Source organism: Cyclopterus lumpus, chromosome 7 (assembly GCF_009769545.1).
Source record: "Cyclopterus lumpus isolate fCycLum1 chromosome 7, fCycLum1.pri, whole genome shotgun sequence".
NCBI lineage: Eukaryota > Metazoa > Chordata > Actinopteri > Perciformes > Cyclopteridae > Cyclopterus > Cyclopterus lumpus.
In genome coordinates this window covers 8,946,333-8,967,851 of record NC_046972.1, presented here as the reverse complement: position 1 = coordinate 8,967,851, position 21,519 = coordinate 8,946,333, and the positions used below count along the sequence as shown (strand labels likewise).

At 42.2% G+C, this 21,519-nt stretch overlaps 3 protein-coding genes across 5 annotated transcripts; all 3 read left to right on the top strand.

Annotated features, from left to right (window-relative positions):
• Positions 1–3,249: 3,249 nt before the first annotated feature.
• Positions 3,250–9,586, top strand: LOC117733592 (vesicle-associated membrane protein-associated protein B-like). Of its 2 annotated transcripts, none has more exons than XM_034537362.1 (6): positions 3,250–3,638; positions 4,968–5,120; positions 5,839–5,942; positions 6,292–6,372; positions 6,732–6,914; positions 7,670–9,586. In XM_034537362.1, exons 1-6 carry the CDS (start codon positions 3,581–3,583, stop codon positions 7,841–7,843), a joined length of 753 nt encoding a protein of 250 aa, XP_034393253.1. In that variant the 5' UTR covers positions 3,250–3,580; the 3' UTR covers positions 7,844–9,586. The 2 variants fall into 2 exon arrangements, with proteins under 2 accessions (XP_034393253.1, XP_034393254.1); XM_034537363.1 differs by having other exon boundaries at positions 3,277–3,638; positions 6,783–6,914.
• Positions 9,587–10,782: 1,196 nt separating this feature from the next.
• LOC117733280 (charged multivesicular body protein 4b-like) lies at positions 10,783–15,980 on the top strand. 2 transcript variants are annotated; one of them, XM_034536798.1, is made up of 6 exons: positions 10,783–10,911; positions 10,987–11,183; positions 12,383–12,560; positions 12,971–13,085; positions 13,588–13,714; positions 14,682–15,646. In XM_034536798.1, exons 2-6 carry the CDS (start codon positions 10,997–10,999, stop codon positions 14,744–14,746), a joined length of 672 nt encoding a protein of 223 aa, XP_034392689.1. In that variant the 5' UTR covers positions 10,783–10,911; positions 10,987–10,996; the 3' UTR covers positions 14,747–15,646. The 2 variants fall into 2 exon arrangements, with proteins under 2 accessions (XP_034392689.1, XP_034392688.1); XM_034536797.1 differs by having other exon boundaries at positions 10,831–11,183; positions 14,682–15,980.
• A 469-nt stretch (positions 15,981–16,449) lies between these two features.
• Positions 16,450–21,083, top strand: eif2s2 (eukaryotic translation initiation factor 2, subunit 2 beta). Its single transcript, XM_034536796.1, has 9 exons — positions 16,450–16,583; positions 17,734–17,917; positions 18,022–18,122; positions 18,356–18,485; positions 18,562–18,662; positions 18,903–19,051; positions 19,173–19,229; positions 19,360–19,445; positions 19,792–21,083. The coding sequence occupies exons 1-9, from the start codon at positions 16,569–16,571 to the stop codon at positions 19,965–19,967; spliced, it is 999 nt and encodes a 332-aa protein (XP_034392687.1). The 5' UTR covers positions 16,450–16,568; the 3' UTR covers positions 19,968–21,083.
• The last annotated feature ends 436 nt before the right edge of the window (positions 21,084–21,519 follow it).

Below are 21,519 nucleotides of genomic sequence, written 5' to 3'. Positions count from 1 at the left end.
GCTTTCAACTGAAGTTGTGTTCAGGTTTCTTTTTGTTGTCTTTCAGTTGACATCTGCGAAGGACATTCTGAAGGGTTAAAGAGGAGATGGCAGATGCAAAACATTGCTTGTTTCTACACAAATCGTATTCTTTTGCTAAAAAAAAAAAGAAAAAAGGCCAAAAGAAAATGTAAAAATCCATTTCAATTTTCTGATGCACTGCAGAGGCGGCCTGTACAGTATTAGCGTCTCTCTCCTTTCAGAGCCCTGGTCCTCATTTAATGTGTACAACAAATATGGGTCTCGACTTTCTGAACAGAAGCTCTAAGAAATAAAGATTGTTTTTTTTGGTGCCGACAGCAACAGATCTGTGATGACGTATGTAACTGCACTCACAGACACAGGCCACATTACTCTACTTTCTCACATGAACTGCATTTTTGAAATCTTGCCCTTTTTTTATCAGCCCAAAGTGTTGTTGTAAAACCACGCTAGAGGAAGTAAAGTTTCCTAGTCATTTCCTCTTCAGATTTGCAGAGTATGTATTTATTGGGACGACCATGAAGATTGCAAAACCCAGTTTCCCAGTTGCCTCCCATAAAAGTTTAACCGGTGGCTTTTATCCTGCCGCTGTCTCCTCAGTGGGTCCCTTAAAGTGAATGATATACTGAGAGAACCTTAATATCCAACCTTATTCTGAGAAATACAACTCTGACCTTACCATCTCTGACCACCAAGCCATCATCATGGACATTGACATCCCTATCTCGGAACCCAAACAGACACGCACCATGACCCTCTGTAATATCAAGTTCATCTGCCCCTCATCCCTGTCATCTTATCTTGCTGCAAAAATCTCCACCCTCCAGCCCTCATTTGGCCCCTCCCCCACAGACCTGGTCAACCTCTACAATAACGCACTGTCCTCCTGCATTGTTTAACTTGCCCCGCTCAAAACCAGAACTGTCTTTCACCCACACTGCCCCCTGGTTCACACCTGAACTCCACCTGACATCCCGGAAAACGCACACTAGATCAACTCCTACAAAACCGGACTCGTTGTACACACCACGGCTTACAAGGAATACATGCAGCAATACAAGCTGGCTCTCAATACTACACGTTCCACCAACTACTCTAGCATCATCCACCCCGGTTTCACCAACCCCAAGGTCCTCTTCTCCACGATAAATGAACTTCTCAAACCTATGGACAATCGCTCACACTTCTCCACGGCTGAGAAAACTCCTTCCTATCTTTCTACATAAACAAAATTTAGGACCTCTACAATCAACTGGCCACTCCCAGCCCCGCTAACTCGACCTTGCGAATCCCCCACTAACCGACCGGTCTCTCTCCCACTTCTCCCTAATCTCCCTCTCAGATTTTAATAAATCAATATCTGGCATGAAAACTCCAACCTGCGACCTGGACCCCATCCCTTCCACTCGCTCCTCCTCGTCATCAACTCCTCCCTGTCTAACTTGCTCCGTCCCCTCGCTTTTAAACTTGCCTCAGTCACACCGATCCTCAAAAAACCTGGCCTGGATCTTGACACAACTACCGACCCATCTCCAATCTCCCTTTTGTCTAAAATATTTGAACGCACCGTTGCCAACCAACTCAAAATCCGCCTGGACTCCAACCAACTGTATGAACCATTTCAATCCAGATTCAGATCACAGCACAGCAATCCTAATCAAAGTCACCAATGACTTCCTCCTCTCCTCTGATGACCACTCCTTCACCATCCTCATTCTATTGGACCTCAGTGCAGCCTTTGACAACATCAACCACTCCATCCTCCTCTGCTGTCTTGAGTACTCCCTCCACATTACAGGCACAGCCCTCTCCTGGTTCAAGTCATACCTTGCTGACCACTAACCGTTCATTATCATCAATAAATCCAATTCTGACACAGCCTCAGTCCATCAAGGTGCCCCCCAAGGTTCAGTACTCGGCCCCCTCCTCTTCATTCTCAACTTGCTCCCCCCTTGGCAACATCATACAGCACCACTGCCTCCATTTTGACTACTACGCCGACGACACACAGCTTCAGCTCTCCACCAAATCCATCACACCCACTACCTACTCCACCATCAGCAACTGCCTCACATATATAAAGACCTGGATGCAAGCCAACTTCCTCAAACTCTGCAGCGACAAATCGGAAATCCTGTTAAATCAGCCCCAAATCACAAAACAAATCGCACCACAACTCCTCCCTCTGCATCGATGGCACCTCTGTTCCTGCTTCCACACACGTCTGTCACCTTGGTGTCATCTTTGATCCAACCCTCTCCTTTGAATGCCATGTCAAGCACATCACAAAAAAACACCATCTTTCTTCTTAAAAACATTGCCCATGTACGCCCCTCCCTCTCCTCTTCAGCCACAGAAACACTCATCCACGCCTTCATCACCTCTAGACTGGACTACTGCAACAGCATCCTCTCTAGCACATCCACCAAAATTATCAACAAACTATTCAGAACTTGGTCTCTCAGTATATTGTTTTAGACGGGAACTGTGACCTGGAAGGAAAAGCACAGCATGGTAAACAGTCGTACCCAACGTATGATGTCGGTGTATTAAATGTAATTACGGGTCAGTTATGCAGCCAGTATGAAATAACTATTTTGAGGTACAGTACCAAAGGGATCACAAAAAACATTGGCTGGAAGTCAAAATCTATAACTCGTTTCAGGTTCTTGAGCCTTGGGATTTTTAGCCCGTACACTAAATGTCTGATCACACTTAAGTTTGTGACTCAACTGTTGCACTCATCGGGACCTGACGAGAATTAAACTAAATCCTAATAGTCACAGTCTGTCTGTAGTTCAACCCTGTTGATCGTTAATTATGTTATATGACATGATGACATGAAAATATGAAGTTAGAAACATGAAACAAAATCAAAAATCCTAAACAAACAAACAAACAAACTGTAAAGGGTATATATAAATGTGTGTATATACACACACGTATATTTATATGTATATGTGTATATATATACATACAGTGTGTATGTATATATATATATATATATATATATATATATATTAATTACATGTATATACATAAGGAACTAGTAAGAGGAATTAATGGATAATAGATGTCCATAACAAGGCGTTAGCTGCTATATAGCTATATACCTTTTATATAATTGTGTATTTTGTTTGAATAAACAAAATAACATTTTGGAATAAACAACATTTACAAATGTTTGCATATGACCATTATTTACGACATTTCAAGGTGTGATAGTTTGTTTTTGCAACGGTCAAGCAACCATGTGACATGTCCCCCCGCACCGCCCCTCGCGTGACGTCGTCTTCCTCCTTCCTTTCCGTCTCGCCCTCCGCTGCTAGCAGAGTTAGCACTAGCAGTTAGCGCCCAGCAGCTGTCGGTGGCACTCAGTCAGTCAGTCGGTCAGTCGGTCGGAGCGGTGCTGCGTTTGTGATTAGTAACCGTGTCCTCCTTCCCTCCCGTAGATACACCGTGAACGGCTGGGAGACAGCTGCTTCATCTCCTCGGGCCACCATTACCTGCGGTCAATTATCGCTGTCCTCGCCGTCACGACAGGAAGAAGCTCTGGGACATGGCCAGACAAGAACAGGTCCTAGGGCTTGAGCCGCAACATGAACTCAAATTCAGAGGTAACGTTCACGCCGAACCGGAGGGCCGGGCCGGGTGTTCACCAAGGAGCCGTTACTGACAGCCGACGTGTCGATTCAGGCGTCGGCCAGTCAACGTTTTACAATTGTTTCGTTATTTGTCATCGCTGTTATTGAATTAGAGGGACAGTCGTAGCTGACGGTCGTCTGCGTGGTGTGTGCGCTGACGGTGAGGCGACGCTGTTTCTGTGTGCGACGACGCTACCTAGCTAGGTAGCATTCAGCTAATCTAGCTAGGTAGTATTCGGCTAACCTAGCTAGCGAGTCAAACTGTTCGCTGTCATTGCAGCGTCAGGGCAGGCCATCCGCCCCACCGCTTTCATTCACAGCCACCGGTTTGCTCCAAGTGCTCGTTTTCTTTTTTAAATGTCCTGATGGTTTGTAAAACACCGTGACGAGATCTAACGTAATGCTTTTGACAGACAGACGCCTCCCTTTCAATGTTGTGACGAACACCAAGCGGGGACCATTCTAGCAATTTCTGCGAGCAGGATGTCGTTTCTTATCCTCATTACCATGTTTAGTTCACGATATACTAATCTAGCGAGCTGTGCTTGGGAGATTTGCCAGTTTACTTTCACTGTGCTCCCTACATTCCTTCCCAGCTTTTCTGTATACAGGCAGAAAGATTGTGAAAATACAGATTTAGCTGGTGTGGCAGGGATAATGGCTACATTCTCAGATTATTGCCTTTGGGTGTGTGCGTGTGATATTGCTGCAGAAATGGGTCAGATGATGCCCTAAAGTGATGGGTTCAAGTCAGGAACTGCTTGTTCACTGGTTGAGTATTGCAGTGCTTTGAAAGCAAAGATAACCCAAGAATAAGATGCACAAACCCACTCATTTACTGATGCTCACTGTATCTGATTAGATGAGAAAGGGAGGTGAGTAACCACAGTGAGGTTATTTGTCCAAAACAGTGTTAACAAAAAAAAGGTTCAGTTTTCAAAAACGTTGAATTGTATAATTGTTCTTTATTGAACATGAACATGTGAGGGTGATCTAAATGCTATGCATGCAACAACAACAAAAACAGTGTTTTCCTACAGTGTCCAGGTTTTGGCTGAGGGCGGGGCATGAATAGTGAAATAAATGCATGCACACTTTGCTGCTCTTCCCATTGTTTAAATGTTTAATGTGCAATGTTTACGACATGCTCTGTGGAGCCCCTCACAAACACTACTTATAAATTCATCACTGTAGACACACAATATGTGTCTACTTTATCTTACATGCCTACTCAGTTTTGATACTTAAGTGTAAATTCAATCACCCTTTAATCACTGTGCTGTTTCTCTGTGTCCTTTTCAGGCCCCTTTACTGATGTCGTCACTGCCACTCTGAAGCTCACCAACCCCACGGATAGAAATGTGTGTTTCAAAGTCAAGACAACTGCACCTCGCAGATACTGTGTGCGCCCAAACAGTGGCATCATTGACCCTGGAAACTCCATCAATGTTTCTGGTTCGTACAATTGTTTGTATTGTCTGGCAACATAAGTGAAAATCCCTGTCAAAACCACACATCTCCCTCAGATAATTAGATGATAGTGATGCAATCAGATATCTGAATGTTTGACTTTGCTTTTAGTATATATGTCTAAATTAGGGCTAGGTATTTTGTATCTGAGGAAAAATCAGTAATGGCCAAGCAGAAGGAGGCATTTATTGACAAGTTCACTCAACACTTGCATAAGTAGAATGATTTTACTTGAATGTGGGCTCTAACAAGACAGCGTTAAAGTTTTATCAAGCTACCAGTCAGTACCAACCGGAATCTTCTAACCTCAGTTCTATCAGTGATTGTACTGATGCAGCAATTAGCTTCTTGAGGTTAGAAATGTTGAGAATGCATCAGGAGGCATATCTGTAAAATCGTTGCAGCCACTGGGTAAATACACTCTGCATAAAGTGAAAAAAATGGTCCCGTACGTCTATCGTTTGTCTGACTATTATGAAAATTCAACTGAATTTGTAAGATTCTTTTTGAGCAGAATCATTGTACTCTTCAATGACTAAATGCATGAACAAATAAATGGTCATCTAGGCAGGTCACAGTGTAACCCAAATCATAAACCTGACTTTAATTTACAGGGTGTGTAATAGATGTTATGGGCCAATAAAGGACGTTACTCTTTCCCTAATGTTCTGACTTTCCATTCTGTTATTGTTTTTATCCACAGTTATGCTACAGCCATTTGACTACGATCCCAATGAAAAGAGTAAACACAAATTCATGGTGCAGTCCATGCTGGCTCCATACGGCATGACTGACATGGAAGGAGTTGTAAGTACCAGAGCATAAGATATGATTTGGGATTTTATTCTGGTTGATATATGTATCATTCCTTAAACTATGCGACTGTTGACCTTGAGTTAGACATCTTCATCATTCAGACACGTAGACTACCTCCAGCTGAATATTACAGTCTCATTGTGCCGAAACTGTTCTGAAACACGTCGCAAATCTGGACATTTTAAATTTTTCTAGATTTCTGTAGAGCGTTTCCTGTGAAGTAATGGCTTTTTATAATTAAATGAAAGATAAACAGAACTGATCTGATGCTAAAACTAAAGAATCCCGATATGAACCTTTTCTTCCTGTTAATCTCTCTTCTCGATGTTCTTGCCCACAGTGGAAGGAGGCGAAGCCTGAAGAGCTGATGGATTCAAAGTTGAGATGTGCATTTGAGATGCCTCTAGAAAATGACAAAAATGTAAGTACCTCTTTGGGTTGATGTTCATTTTGATACTGTAAGCATTCAGTCATTAGGTTGCTTCATGTATTTCACATATGTAAATGTATTGCAGATTTATAATAGCCACATTAGATCAAAATTAATCTTATCAGATTGAAACATTCACAATACATTTTTCTTTAGTGTAATTGTTCCCCTTTTGCAGTGTTCTTACTATCTTACCCATCAGCAACAACTTCACTGTATCACCCATTACATGCCTATTTATTCATTTATGATTTATTTGTCCTTTCATTTCACTCTCTACCACTTCTCTCTGCACGTCTCTTCATCCCCTTCCTCCCTCTCGCCCTCCCCCACCCTCACTCTCTCCACAGCATGAGAGTGAAACCGACCAAACTGTGTATTCCTCTCCCTCCTCTGTTAAGACTGAGCTCTCTACACTGCCCAAGTCAGCCAGTGCCTCGCTGGATGACGGGGAGGTGAAGAAGATCATGGAGGAGTGCAAGCGGCTGCAGATGGAGGTGCACAGGCTACGGGAAGAAAACAAACAGATGAGGGTGAGTCACACAAAAACAAAGAGGCAATATGTTTGCGTTTCCTTTCAGTCTTGTATCGTACACAGAAAGAGTATTCATTCTTGAATCATCTGACATAAAAAAGGTTTTAAAAATCATCTGAAATTATTGTCTAAATGACAGCGATCATACAACTAGACTTGAACAAGTATTTTTTTTCCCAAATTTCTCTAAAATCATTTCAGTCATTGTATGAATGGTAATTCCCCCCCCCCCCCCCCCCCCCCCCAAATGAGGCTTTAGAAGGTAATAGCTGCACATATCGGGGGACATTATGTCCCAGTGCCAGGGATAATGTTCTCTCTTCCAGGGGTAAGTCCAGCAGCCTCTAAATGATTAAATACAAAATGAATAACCTTTTCTTGCATTTGGCAGAGCTTCGGTCCGAAGGATCCTCTCTGCTCTACCTTTGCAGGGAGAGTAGCTATATGCTGTTAAAAATTTGTGAACTTGCATATCTGGATATTGCTGTCAAAGTAATCTGCTTCAGAAGTCGCATGCTTTGCTGTAACAATCGTGTCTTTACATTAAATCTGCGTTTTCTGTATTTTAATCTAGAGACTTGTGTCCTCATTCCACTTAGGCAACAACGTTGTACTTGTGTTGGGGATTTATGTACTTTGCTTGTTATTGGACATTTCTAACAGCACTTTAACACGGCAGTGTCCTACCTACTTGCAACATGTATATCTGAGTTTGTTGTGTGCTGAACTGGTTTGACTGTCTCTTACTCGCAGGAGGACGACGGACTGCGGAAGAGAAAGGTGACCTCGATGGGCTCTCCTCACTCTTCTTCCTCCTCCGCCATGGCTACCTCGGCCATGAGGGACGAAGGCCTAAGCACCCGCATCCTGGCGCTCTGCGTTCTCTTCTTTGTCATTGGAGTCATCATTGGCAAGCTGGCCCTGTAGAGACTCAGACAGACAGAGCACAGTGACAGACGGACGGACGGCGTGCTCGGCAGGACACGTGTCAATGACGGCAACGGGGATGTCTTCTGGGTTTATGTTGGTTTCTCTTTCTTTACTTTTCTTTTTTTACATTTAAGGCAACATAATGATGGTTTGTCTGGATGGAAAATAATTTAATGTGTAAAGAGAGAACGAAGCAAGGCAATCCCAAGTTAAACCACGAGTGCAAGGGTTTTTGTCACAGGTCTTTGCCTTTGTCCTTTTTTTTGTGAAATAATCACCACCTCTGATCTGTTCTTTCCGTCCATCCCTCCCTCCTTCCTAATTGATCTTCCGCAACTTGCACAGGTAACAGTTAGTGGTGTGTGGAAGTGGCTTCACGCTGGCTGAATGTCAAAAGTCTTTTGATTCAAGTTCCTCACTCACATTGTCTATAAGAAAGATCTAACACTCCTCTTCTGGTCTCTTCCACTTATTACTGATATCTACAAAAATAATAAACTCAATGTATTGTTTTCTAAACGGTATCTGGTAAAAGTGTTTCTGTGTGTGTGTGTGCGCGCGCGTCTCGTGCAAGAGAGCTGATGTGACTGTTTTTGGATGTTTTTATGTGAGGAGATCCTAAATATTGAAATCACAGGCTGTTTTAGAATGAAGGAAGAGGGGTGGTTTGAAAACTAAACTTTCATCTGAACAGACTTCCTGCACATAACTGAACAAAAATGGGGGTCATTGTTAAAAATCAGATTAAAACTTCTTTTTTTTGCCATTTAAAAATTATAACCTTCAAGATTACGATAAAGATTTTATGCTGCATGGTGATCTAGTTAAAAAAAAAAGAAAAAGCAAAGCTGTAATTTAGTTCAAGACGTCAGATCTTCCCAGATGTTATAAACGATTGCTTCCTCGGGTTGAGAGAGAGAGAGAGAGAGGCACCAAAATGACAAACTCCCCGCACCCACCTTAAAACAGTGCAGTTTTCCAACGTTCACTTTCAATATATAGCATACAGTATGTAACAATAGCTTTGGCCACCTTGTTTAATTTTGCTCATAAAGTATTGTATTTGCGTCCTTGAGTGTATTACAGCATTTTTCTTTCTTTTTTCCCCCTTTATATAATCATGTAGTCGGATGCTTCTGTTTATAATATTCAAATGCACTATATTCATGTGTCCACTCTACAGTCTGCATGAAATGACCTGGATTTATTATGATTATTATTTGAGTGAAGTTCTATTGGCAAAACAAAAAAATACTGTTTTCTCAAAAGGTTGAGTCTGGTTTATCTGTGTTCGTGTTTTGTTTCCTTTCAATTATCCTTGTGTTTTATGTTGGGCTCTGGTGGTTGTGAGATAACTGAGACAACACAGCTGTATTATCTCAGGCTGTCACATGACCATCTCAGCAGGTTGTTCAATGAAAAAAAGAATATATCTGTATTTTTCGTTGCCTGAGGGAACTCAGGGAGCAGAGAAGTGGGGATGTGGGCGGTTGGGAGGAGGACTGACCTATGAATACACACTACATTAAAGAGAAAAAAGGCATCAGTGCTTCATACCACACATGCAAAGATACAGACACAATGTAATCACACATTAATTGGATACTCTTTTGTATGTACATAAACCATACTTAAAAAGACAACTGGCAACGTTATTAATATACTGCAGTAAAGGAAGGAAATAATCATCCACCATGGATGATGTAGCATCATAATTAATTAAAATGCATAAACCCCCAACTGTGTGCTTCTGTGAAAAGTGTACTCCCCCCGCCCCATTTACTTTAGATTATAACTAGATCGTAATGTGTGTGTGTGTGTGAAGCTGCAAAAACAGTCTGACAGTAAAAGCAAAAACATCCTGGGTGCAGAACCACTCAGGTTCTTATTAAGGGGTCATTTGATACTGAAAGAAAAATGGAAGAAAGTTTAAATACAGTTTTAAACTGCTCTTGATGGATTCAACTTCACTGATTTTACATATGAAGATCAATTATATGTTATATAAGTTATCAGTTATATAGTTTATGTATTCTGATAATCGGGCCTCGAGACTACACACTCTTTAAAAGTAGTGGAAAATGTAGTATTTATGAATATGCAAACATACGATTAAATGACACAGGATGTTTGTCTTCACTGAAAAGTCTATTCTCAGTTGATTTGCACTGCACAGGCTTCCACAAGTGCATGTTGAATATTGAACCACGATTGGCTTTCAAACTAGTTGTGACTTCACAGATTCCGTCTGACACATTGATGCAGACGGCCTTCAAGTTTGAAACTCTGCACATACATCATCATGCACAGTGAAGCTCAAATATCCATGTGAAGTATAACTTTTTATTGAATGGAAGGGGTCTTAAGGAATTGACACCTTCTCACATAACCTTCTCACATTACGTGAAGCTCATCATCAGTAACATTGTTTATATTTATATTGCGTTAAATAGCCTAATAGGTTTTAAGTTTAGAAAAACTAAACCTAAAACTTAAATTAGCAAAATGTCATTCATGCATATAAAAGTGTCTGTAGTTCTTTCATTGTTTTTTCAACTAAAATGAAATGACCAATTTAGTGAAATCAGCAGAGAAATTAACCCAGTACTCTTACAAAAGCATCTCTGTAGAAACCAAGCCTATTGAGATGGCTGCAGCTGACACCTGATATAAACACCTGTCGTGACGTCATCGCGTTGGGTGTGGCCACAGGTTTGCCGGTGTCCCAGCAGCAGGGCAGTGCACCTGCAGAAATGAGTTGAAGCTCTTCATTGAATGAGACGAAGCACAACCCTGAGAAAGAAAATACCAGCGAAATAAACGGCCCAGTCCAGAGAAAGTAGAGCGCATGTTCGAATAAGTGAGTGTAAAAACAACAACACAATCATGATCGTATATGGTCTGCAGTAACAAGTGAGTGCTCCAGTTGTTCAATCCAACCACCATCGCCCACTCCTCATCGGGCAACATGACGTCATCGGGCCTTATCCAGGAAGTAGAAAAACGTCAACAATCCTTCCAGCGTTCAGGCTCGGGCGAAGTGTCAGTGTAGCCTAGCCTGCGAGGTAGCTACGCTTGATTATCTCGGGTGTTTTAGCAGATTTGTTTTATTTTTTTATATAAACTTATTGTTATTTTAGCACCCCGGACATGTCGCTGTTTGCCAAGATATTCGGAGGAGGAGGAGGAAAAGGAGGAAAGGGACCGAGCCCACAGGAGGCTATCCAGAAACTCCGAGAGACGGAGGAGATGCTAACGAAGAAACAGGAATTTCTAGAGAAAAAGATCGAACAGGAGCTGCAAATTGCCAAAAAAAACGGCACGAAAAACAAAAGAGGTGAGATATCGAGTCGTATTGTGTGAGTGCTTCTTCATTTTATCATCCCACTGCCTGGTCAACAGCCCTGAGCCGAATGCAGCACGTTAGCTAAGTTAGCTAAGTTTCCCCATCTGCCACAACTGTCGGCACCCTCACCCCGTCGTTGTCCTGTGGAAGTCAGGTCGCTCGTGCGAGAGATTACATTTTCTCACGACTGATGATCGCTTACTTCTTTGTCACTGCGGTAACATCCGCCTCGTCTTTTTTTTTTTTTTTTACCTTCCACATCTCTGTGGTAATCGGGTCTTTTCGTCTGATTGATCGGTGGCCATTTAAAAACACATCTGAAAGGTGTGGCGCGCGCTGCAGCTGCAGCTGCCGGGCTGCAGACAGACTGACGAGGAGGACGTTGACCTCATGTGTCGGGACAAGGGTTGGAGTTGCTCGCGTTAACAGGGACGCGATATCGCTGTCAGAGAGGTGGGCGTGTTTGTACCTCGGTCAGAAGTCTCCCGCTATCTGAGATCTTATCATAGAAGCTAATAAACCCGGAAAGACCCATGCACTTTGTTTATCATCAGTAAAGATGGGCAGTATGTGAACAAAAGTATCTCAGTGACCAGAAATATAATTTTGTTATTGCAACGATAGGATATAAAATGATCTTGCCCTGCCTCTCCTTATACTTTAGGGTATCCGTTAAGTGAAGAATCACTCAAGGTTGATAACAAAGTTGCAGACCCCTTGGCGTTACACTGCATTCAGTATACAAAAGCTTCTTTGCCTTGCTTGAATACTTTATACCTTGAGCTTATCTTCATTATTTCCTCCTCTAGCTCTACAAAGGTTGAGTCTTAGCCCTGACACTGTCTTATAGCTTCACTAAAGCCCATCTGTGGTTGTGGTCATGTGACTACTGTGGCTGAACCATTTCTACTTTACATCTTGCAAGTCAGAAGCTAAATCTAATATTAGTGTTAGCTGACTCACTAACACGGTAGATTAGTGAGTCAGCATTGTATTCATGATTCCACTCCGTGCCGGATCACTGTCATTTCAAAGAATGTGCATTGTGCAAACGTTGAACCACTATCTCGCATTCCTATTACAAGACCAAACAATCCTGTGATTCACTGTTTTTTCCTCCCGTCATTGAACGCAATCAATCTAGTTTTGGGACAATCTAATCACCCGAACTCCTGTCTTTCTCTCCTCAGCGGCCCTGCAGGCTTTGAAAAGAAAGAAGCGGTATGAGAAGCAGCTCACCCAGATCGACGGCACGCTGTCGACCATCGAGTTCCAGAGAGAGGCTCTGGAGAACGCCAACACCAACACGGAAGTGCTCAAGAACATGGGCTTCGCTGCCAAGGCCATGAAGTCGGCCCATGAAAACATGTGAGAGCGAGCACCCAGGCGCTGGTGGAAGTTCATGACACTTGTATTTATGGACCAGACTGATGTGAAGCCTTTTTAATAAATGCTGCTTCTTGATTGCCTTCATGGGACCACAGGGCGAGGAAAAAAAGAGGCAGTCTGTTTCAATCAAAAGAAAGATTATGAGGAATATATTTAGCTTGTAACAAAATACAGAGGATACATGCAGTAATACCTCCCTTATCCAAACCCATTAGCACCAGACTATTTGAATATATAATAACAACTTTCATACACATTTACCTGCCTAAATGATAAGATACTTCTAACTCTGCCAACTTGTTAGTATGTGTCGATCTCTGAGGCTTAAAAGGTGTGATGGTGCATTCTGTTTAACTCCCATGAGACTCATCCCCTGCTTGTTGTTTCAGGGACATTGACAAGGTAGACGACCTAATGCAGGACATTACGGAGCAGCAGGAGCTGGCCCAGGAAATCTCTGACGCCATCTCTAAACCTGTCGGCTTTGGAGAGGAGTTTGATGAGGTGCGCAGCGCTTTCCCGATATTAGATTTAGATAGATATAAGATATATTTCCTCTGTTTCACATAGTAAGCGATGGGCTGATGATAACACGGGCTGAACCATCATCGCCTGTGGATGGGTTGTTGACCTGTGTTTCTTGAGTCATTACTCAGGCATTAAGGCTTCCTTATTTTTGATGGTCTTGTTCATAGACCAACTTCACCATAATTGTTGGTCTTGAGTTATTAGGGGGACGATTATGGCAGAGAGAATGAAGACGCTCTCTCTCAAATTGGAAGTATTGAGATTTAAACTCAGCGAGACCTTAAACTCACCAAGTGGACAGACGCACCAGATCAGGACCAGCTTATACCACCCCAGACTAATTTTCTACAAATATTTTAAATATATATATATTTTCAATTTAAGCTGCATTGCTTGAATCAATATATTGTGTTGTTTTGGTTTTGCATTAATTAGTTTGTGACTATCCTCAACTTTGGTGTTTGCTGTCTTTTGCCAGGATGAACTGCTGGCGGAGCTGGATGAGCTGGAACAGGAGGAGCTGGACAAAAACCTGCTGGAGATCGGGGGACCAGAGAACGTCCCCCTTCCCAACGTGCCTTCTTCTTCATTACCTTCCAGACCTGGTAAGAGCCTTTTGACAAACTGATGCAACAACTCTGGGAGCCTGTCGGTAACATCCATAGAAATATTCTATTCTATGTATAAAATTCTATTTCTATGACAGAATCTTTTTTTCTTGTCAAAGGAATAGTCGACACTTTGGCAAATATGGTTAATCGCTTTCTGGTGGACATTTTGCCATTTTAGGGGCGTGGAAATATGTATTTGCTCTGCAGTTGCCAGGTAACTAGTGGAAAGTTATTGTTCTAGGCCAAAAAATAGTCCAGCACATAACCACATTGTAATTTATTAAAACAATGACATCAGATACCAGATCTGCCCATTGTCTCTGATACCTGATCCAGCTATTTGAGTCAGTATTGGATAGATATGTGATATCTGTGGAGATATACAATATATACTTTTAGCTTGACAAGTTTATAGGCGTAATACAACTACCGATGTTTAGAGTAGTCTCACCAGCCCTTAAATAAACATAAATTAAAGTATTATAATTTTTTGAGGGATTATTCTTTTCAATATAAGGGCTATTTAATGATAGACTTTATCTCATTATTGACACGGGTGTATAGGTTATAACTTACTTAACATGTTGTTGGACTAATAAATGGTTCCCTAAAACTAATGCACTCTTCAGAAAGGCTGCATGGCTCACCCCACCGCCCATACATCCCCAAATCCCTTGTTCCTAGTGCTTGTCAATGCAGAGAAGAATTTCCCCACGGGGATCAATAAAGGAATTATTATTATTATTATTATTATTATTATTATTATTATTATATTATTGACTAGAAGGCAAATAACCCAATCTTCTGAAATGTCCAACGTTTGCTTCAGGCTCAGCTGTTCAGTTGAGGTTTTTGAGGTTGAGGTTGATCCTGGTTCAGGATGAGGCCTGAAAGCACAACCGTAGCCATTCATTCTTTAATATCTCTCACAACTGCAATGTCTATCTTTTCACCCCCAAAGCCAAGAAAGAAGAGGACGAGGACGACATGGAGGACCTGCAGCGCTGGGCGATGGAAGCCATGTAGACGCAGCGTCTGCCACATCATACCTGCATCAGAGAGGGAAGGGGGAATGAATGGACCGATAGGATGTTGTGTATGAGTATATTTTTGTGTGTCTGAGGAGAACCGACTTTATGTAACACTCGCAGGCAAAAATGCTGTTGACTTTATTTTCCCGTCCTCTTCAGAAATACAGAGACCCCTGGACGCTCCGCAAACGAGCAAGTCAGGGGCTTTTATATTGAAGCTCTATCACTGTACTTTGGCAAAGTCATCTAATATTTTTACCTTGAATTTTAACACAATATTAGCACTTAATGGTCATTGTACTGGGCAGGGCTATGTCACCGCCCACAGAGTTTATACTGAGGTGTAATCTTATGAGCTCTGTGGTGCGATAAAGGAGTTGCTGTCAGATTAGTGTTACAGGCTGCATGGCTCATCACTGGATGACATGAGAATTTTCATAGATCCTCAATAATCTGTTTCTGACTTACATATTTACCTGTGTTTTGTGGCGTTAAACTGGCTGGATGTTTTTTTTTCCTTCTTGACAAAAATGACACTCCTGCTCTTTGTTTTTTGTTAATGCTGTTGAAAATAGGAGAACAGCTGAGCATGAGCTGGATGAAGAAGCTATGAGCTGTGTGCGAATCTCTTCTTTTGTTTACGGCTGCGTGCTTTGTCCTTTTTCCTCCTCCTGTCGCCATTTCAGCGACTTCTCCCTTCCTCGAAGGCGTTCTCACCAGTGGTTCTTGTTATTTGGTGTAAATATCCCAAATGTGTCTCTTTTTATATACTGTATTTCTGCCATCACTGAGAGGTTGTGTTGAGGTTGAGTGAAGCATGCAACAATGGATAAATCCCAATACAGATCACAAGGCACGGCTCGAAAGAGAGATGTTAAACATTTTCATCCTGCTCTGTCTGTCTGTCTGTCTCGTTTCTTCTCATAAAGGTTTTCATTTCAAATTGTATAATGTTGAAAAAAATAATAAGAAACTATTGTTACACCTTATTAACTGCATCTTGAAGGAGATGGTGGTTTGTAAAAGATTAGATTATACTCAATCTACAACATTTTGGAGTTCAAAAAGTTAATTACTTTAGTTTTTCAAAGTCATTATGTAAATGTTTTTACATAGGGAAAAAAATACATAACACAAGGATTGTATGGACAAGCATGTTTGCATTTCTATGTTTTATTTATCCAGATGAGAATATTATTTGCAAAATCATTAAAGGTTTTCAATTCTTTTATTGTAGTATTGCCATTTATAATATGCCAGAACATCATAATCCACACTGTTCCTTAGCCGGAGGTGATGTCCCACCAGCTGCCCAACACTCAACATATTCAATTAATTATTGAAGCACACAGTTTTAGTTGCATGCAATGTTAACTGTTCACAGGTTTTCCTACCAGTTCTGTTCATACTTGCATGCTAACAGGAATACACTTCTTACTGTTCAGGTGTGCTTAATAACATGGTATGCATATTTACAGGGGAAGGGCATTATCATGAATATACAGCTAAGACATACATAACGCCAATAATAATGATGACAGAATGTACTGATATGGTACTTTTCAAAACCAAGTTACAAAGTGCTTCACAATTAATGCTAGACATCTTATTTAGCAACAGATTTGTTTTTCCGATTCTGCTCTTCTTGAACACCCGAATGCAACGCGACGTCGCGAGGTAATGACGTCAGGAACTGGGGAGTTCACGCCTGCGTACTGCGGATCCAACGCTGATGCAAGACATTTTCGGCGCAGCATTGTGGCACTGTTCGAGGGACACACATTAGCCAGGTTTCAATCACATTTCAGCCCGCAAACATGTCAGGAGACGAGGTAAGTCACCTCGGGTTGTCCGCTGTTTGCTCTGCGTTGCTGTGGAGACTTGTTTGGTAAAAATAAGTGAACTACCGGGTCGAATCGGTGCTGAAGATGACTTTGGGCCTCGGTACTGCTGCTCTCCTTCCTGTCCGCACCAGCTCTCACATGGCTGTAGCGGAGCAGCTGAGCTAGCGCGACCGTACAAAACGTCAAGAAAATGCCCCGCAGCGTCCCACCACTGAGCCTCGATTCACCACACATCGCACATTATTAGTTCTCATCGTGTTTCATCGATCCGCCCGGGTCGCGGCTGCTGGCTACTCCCAAGTGAAGGGCTGCAGCTAGCTAGCGTTAGCTCGGCCGGCAACTAAGCTGCGGCGCTAACGGGCAGCGTTCTCTACCGGGAACAAAAAGCTTCCGTTATCGGGAGCTCCGAGAGAGAAGCGTGACCGGTACAATTAAGACAGACAACATTCTCACAAGGAAATGTCACCAACGGCCTTTTTTCTCACTGGCTCTAATCAATGAAAGGATGTGACTGCAATTTGAGAAGTCCATTGGTTTTACGAAAATAGGTAAATGATCATTACCAGATTCATCCGATGATGATGATGGTGATAGTAAACCAGCCCAGTCATCCAGCTGCAACAGTCGATATTAAATAACGGACATAATGATGTTGTGCCGCTGTCACACAGTCATCGAGTCTTCTGTGGGCCATCGTCTCGATCTGAACCAGTAATCTGTTAAATATCAGGAAGATTTTAAATTGACATCTTTTAGGTTTCTTGTTTTGTCTTACAGACTATCCAAAACCGATATTAGATTAACTATCATTCACATTTTTAAAAGTCCCCATTGAGTCTGTCACCTGGTAGTTTTATCATGTATGCTAAATGTGACAGAAACAGAGATACGTGTTACTGATAAATTTTTAGGTCAATAGTGTTTTTAATTGTCTTCTGTTATCCATTATGGCGCACCATAGGTTACAGCTGATTTTAATATGTTATAAGAAAAACAATGTTGGATTACATTTAACACCAGCCACAACCTGAATATTAATAATCAGAGAAGTGCATGTTAGGAAACGATACAATGAGTTGAGCAAAAGAAAAAAAGTCAGAAACTAAAACTTAATTTTCTTTCTCTTCCTCTCCTTCAGATGATTTTTGATCCCAACATGACCAAGAAGAAGAAGAAGAAGAAGAAGCCCTTCATGCTGGATGAGGAAGGAGGAGAGGGGGTGGGAGGAGAAGAGGCTAAAGAGGTGGAGGCGAAGGAAGTGGAACCGGAGACCGGAGACGACAAGGAGCTGGATCTAGATGAAGATGAAGGCAGGAAGAAAGGTTAGAACATAAAAAGAGAGAAATGACCCAGTGTTTGTGCATATTTGTTGTGGGGGGTGTTGCATGATATAGCATCACCAGCAAGTTTGTTTTGTCTTCTCTAGAACCGTCCGATGATCTGAACGACTTGAACTTCTTCAACCAGAAAAAAAAGAAGAAGAAACCCAAGAAAGTATTTGAAAATGATGTTGAGGAGGGATTAAAGGTCAGTCTCTGCGAACCCACAACCAGTTTTTATGTATTTCTCCTCATCCCTCGTAGTCTGCTTATTTCTGGTTGCTTCCATCCTCTCTTTCTGATCATTCGACATGAGCACTTCATATTCCACCTCCACCGTTGCCTTCCCATCCTACTCTTTTCTCTCTCGTCTTAACCACATTCGCACATCGTCACTACTCGTCTCCTCGCTGAATCTCACCTCTTGTTGATCCGAATCAGGAGCTGAAAATTGAGGGGGAGCAAACAGAGGTGCTGGAGGAGGACAACCTGGACCTAATGCTTCCTACCAAAAAAAAGAAGGCAAAAAAAGTGGACTTTGATGAGGGAGAGTTGCTGGAGCTGGATGACCGTAAGAATAAGTTACAGCATATTTGAAGCAAAGAACTAATGGAAAGCACGCGTTTAATCACATTTTTGTTTTACAGCTTTGGAGGATGATGAGGGGAAGAACAACGATGGGATCTCATTCAGCTCCATGACAGGACCGACCTGGGCCGGGACTGAAAGAGACTACACTTATGATGAGGTAGGACCGCTGTCAACACACACACACACACACACACACACACACACACACACACACACACACACACACACACACACACACACCCATGCTGTTTCAATATTATTATACAATTAATTTTACATGAGGAAGGACAGCTCGTTTGTGTTCAAAAAAATTGAATATGTAAGTTTTGAAAATGCTGTGATACAGATGAAAAGTCTGTTTATCCACTCCAAAATTCTTCCTCTTTCCATGTATCAGCTCCTGAACCGAGTCTTCAACATAATGAGAGAGAAGAACCCGGATATGGTGGCAGGAGAGAAGAGGAAGTTTGTGATGAAGCCTCCTCAAGTGGTCCGAGTTGGAACCAAGAAAACCTCTTTCGTCAACTTCACAGACATCTGCAAACTGTGAGCCCCCCCCCCCCTTTGCAGACACACCTCTCAACAGTTACTGTCAATCCCAGTTGGCACCAATACAACATTTTTAAAGTGATAACGACACACTGACCTTACATGTACTTTCTCACAGGTTGCATCGTCAGCCTAAACATCTCCTCGCTTTCCTGTTGGCCGAGCTGGGAACAAGGTACATTCATCACAATTCATGGATACACAGTAATTGTATTTTGTGTCAAATTTAGGTCGTTTTAGTTCCTCAAATAAAATGAAACATTGGTTGTTGTCAAAGTCTAATCTGTGTTTTTTTCTGTTCACAGTGGTTCCATAGACGGAAATAACCAGCTTGTGATCAAAGGCAGATTTCAACAGAAACAAATAGAAAATGTCTTGAGAAGATACATCAGTAAGTAGCAATTCATTATAGTGAATACATATTTACCATAACCTCTATAATGTAAATGTAGCATATGCTTTGTTCTCTATGAGGAATGGAAGTCCCAAAACAGGAAATGGATACAAACAGAATATATGAAAGAAGATATAAAATTGAAGTTGTTTTGAAATGGAAAATTGTGTCTTTTAGTGTTATAGGCGTACAATGCTAAATCAGTGGTCTTTTAGTCAGCACAGTTTCCAACATGCCAGTCACGGGTTTCACACCTTGTGCTTCACCACCAAGAACGTCTCAATGAACATTGAGATAACTCCTGTGAGTACTGCGACGCTCATAACTCTCCTTAATCCCACAGAGGAATATGTGACGTGTCACACCTGCCGCTCCCCAGAGACCATCCTGCAGAAAGACACTCGCCTCTATTTCCTGCAGTGTGAAACGTGCCACTCCCGCTGCTCCGTCGCCAGCATCAAGACTGGCTTCCAGGCTGTGACGGGCAAGAGGGCGCAGCTGCGAGCTAAAGCCAACTAAAGACCACCGAAACGGGGCTCCCCCTCCCCTCTCTCGGCTTCCCGGAGCTGGGGACGGATGCCCCTCTGATTCGCTAAAAGGACTCTCTGGATCGAACTGCGGGAGGGTTTTGCTGTTAAGTTGTGTCGTGGCCTGACAGGGCAGGGAGAGTGAGAGAGTATCTAAAGCGGACTGATTGGGTTCAGGCGCCGTACGCAGATGATGTGTACCACATACACGATTGGATGCATTTGATTTGTTGTCTGGCTGATGAACCCTCCACCTCCTAGGTTGTTTTTGTTTAGATTTGCTGTGATTCTTGATTCCTGCCAGATTACCAATTTGATACGGCTTTTTCATTCTTTCCTCTCCCCCTTAACATGCACAAGAGATGTATATTTCTGGATTGCAGTTTAAGATAAGTTGATCTACAGCGACGGAGCGTAGTTGCTCTGGTAAGTTGCTCATATGGTTACCTCGATGTACTTGAATTGAAGATCGCGTCCCTGTCTGGTCTGAAACCACAACACTGCCTGTCCCAGAATTTTCTGCTCCAACTTTTCAAGGATAGAAATCACTGGGCTGGAGTACATGGAGGGAAATGTGTCACTGCTACTAGTCTGTGGCTGCCCCAACGCAGACCTCATTCCTTCTCACTTAAGACTTTGAGAGAGGTTGTTTGTGAGACAGACGTATACAATGATAGTGTGTTTGTAAGTGTCATTGATGAGCAATTTTGTACTTCATTATTGCTTCCTTTTGACTTCTGCAGTTAAGATCAACACGTTTTATCCATCATTTGAGAGCTGATGTGAAAATGTAACCAAATTTTGTCAAGAAGAGCAGCTTTCTCAAGCTCATGCCAGTCCCCGAACACAAACGCCCAAAAGCTCCCTCCTGAAAACAGCCTCTGAGCAGACCCCTCTAACCTACTCTAACAGGTCTTTTCAAGTGGGATTTCCGTCTCATTTTCACCGCAAGCTAGCCAGGATGAGAGGCGTTTCAGTCCAGTAATGCTGGTTCCTACATGATTTTGGTTCTGTTGATGTTTGAGAAGGATGTGGATAAGTATGACTGGCTGGAATCATTTTAAAAGTTGGTTTTTACTCAAATAAAACATTCTACTCTCTCTCTCCAGCACTGCTCTCTTTTTGTGTGTTTGCATCCATGTTCCCACATTAGTTTAGTGTGCCTCCTTAACTAGTTCAATATTCAATCAAAAAATAAGTTTCTGTGAAAATGTAACCATGGGGACCAGAGAGGGTTTGCTCTTTGTGGTCAGTGATTGATTACCCAGCAGCAGGCGGGCTCCGTGCTTGATGTGGTTGCTGCTTTTACTTGGATAGGCCAAAAAGTCCTACTTGCAAGCAATGTATTTATAGCTGAGATTTCCTGTTGTTATTTTTAACAAACTTTTAAGCATTGAAAGAAGTTGGTTCTAAATGCTTGTATAATGTGTAAAGGCTTTAGGTTGTTCTTGAGACTTTGCTGGATCAGACCTTAAACGTAAAGCACTGAGTAATTTGGGAGGTCAACTTAGACCACACATCAATCCCAATGATTATATATAGCC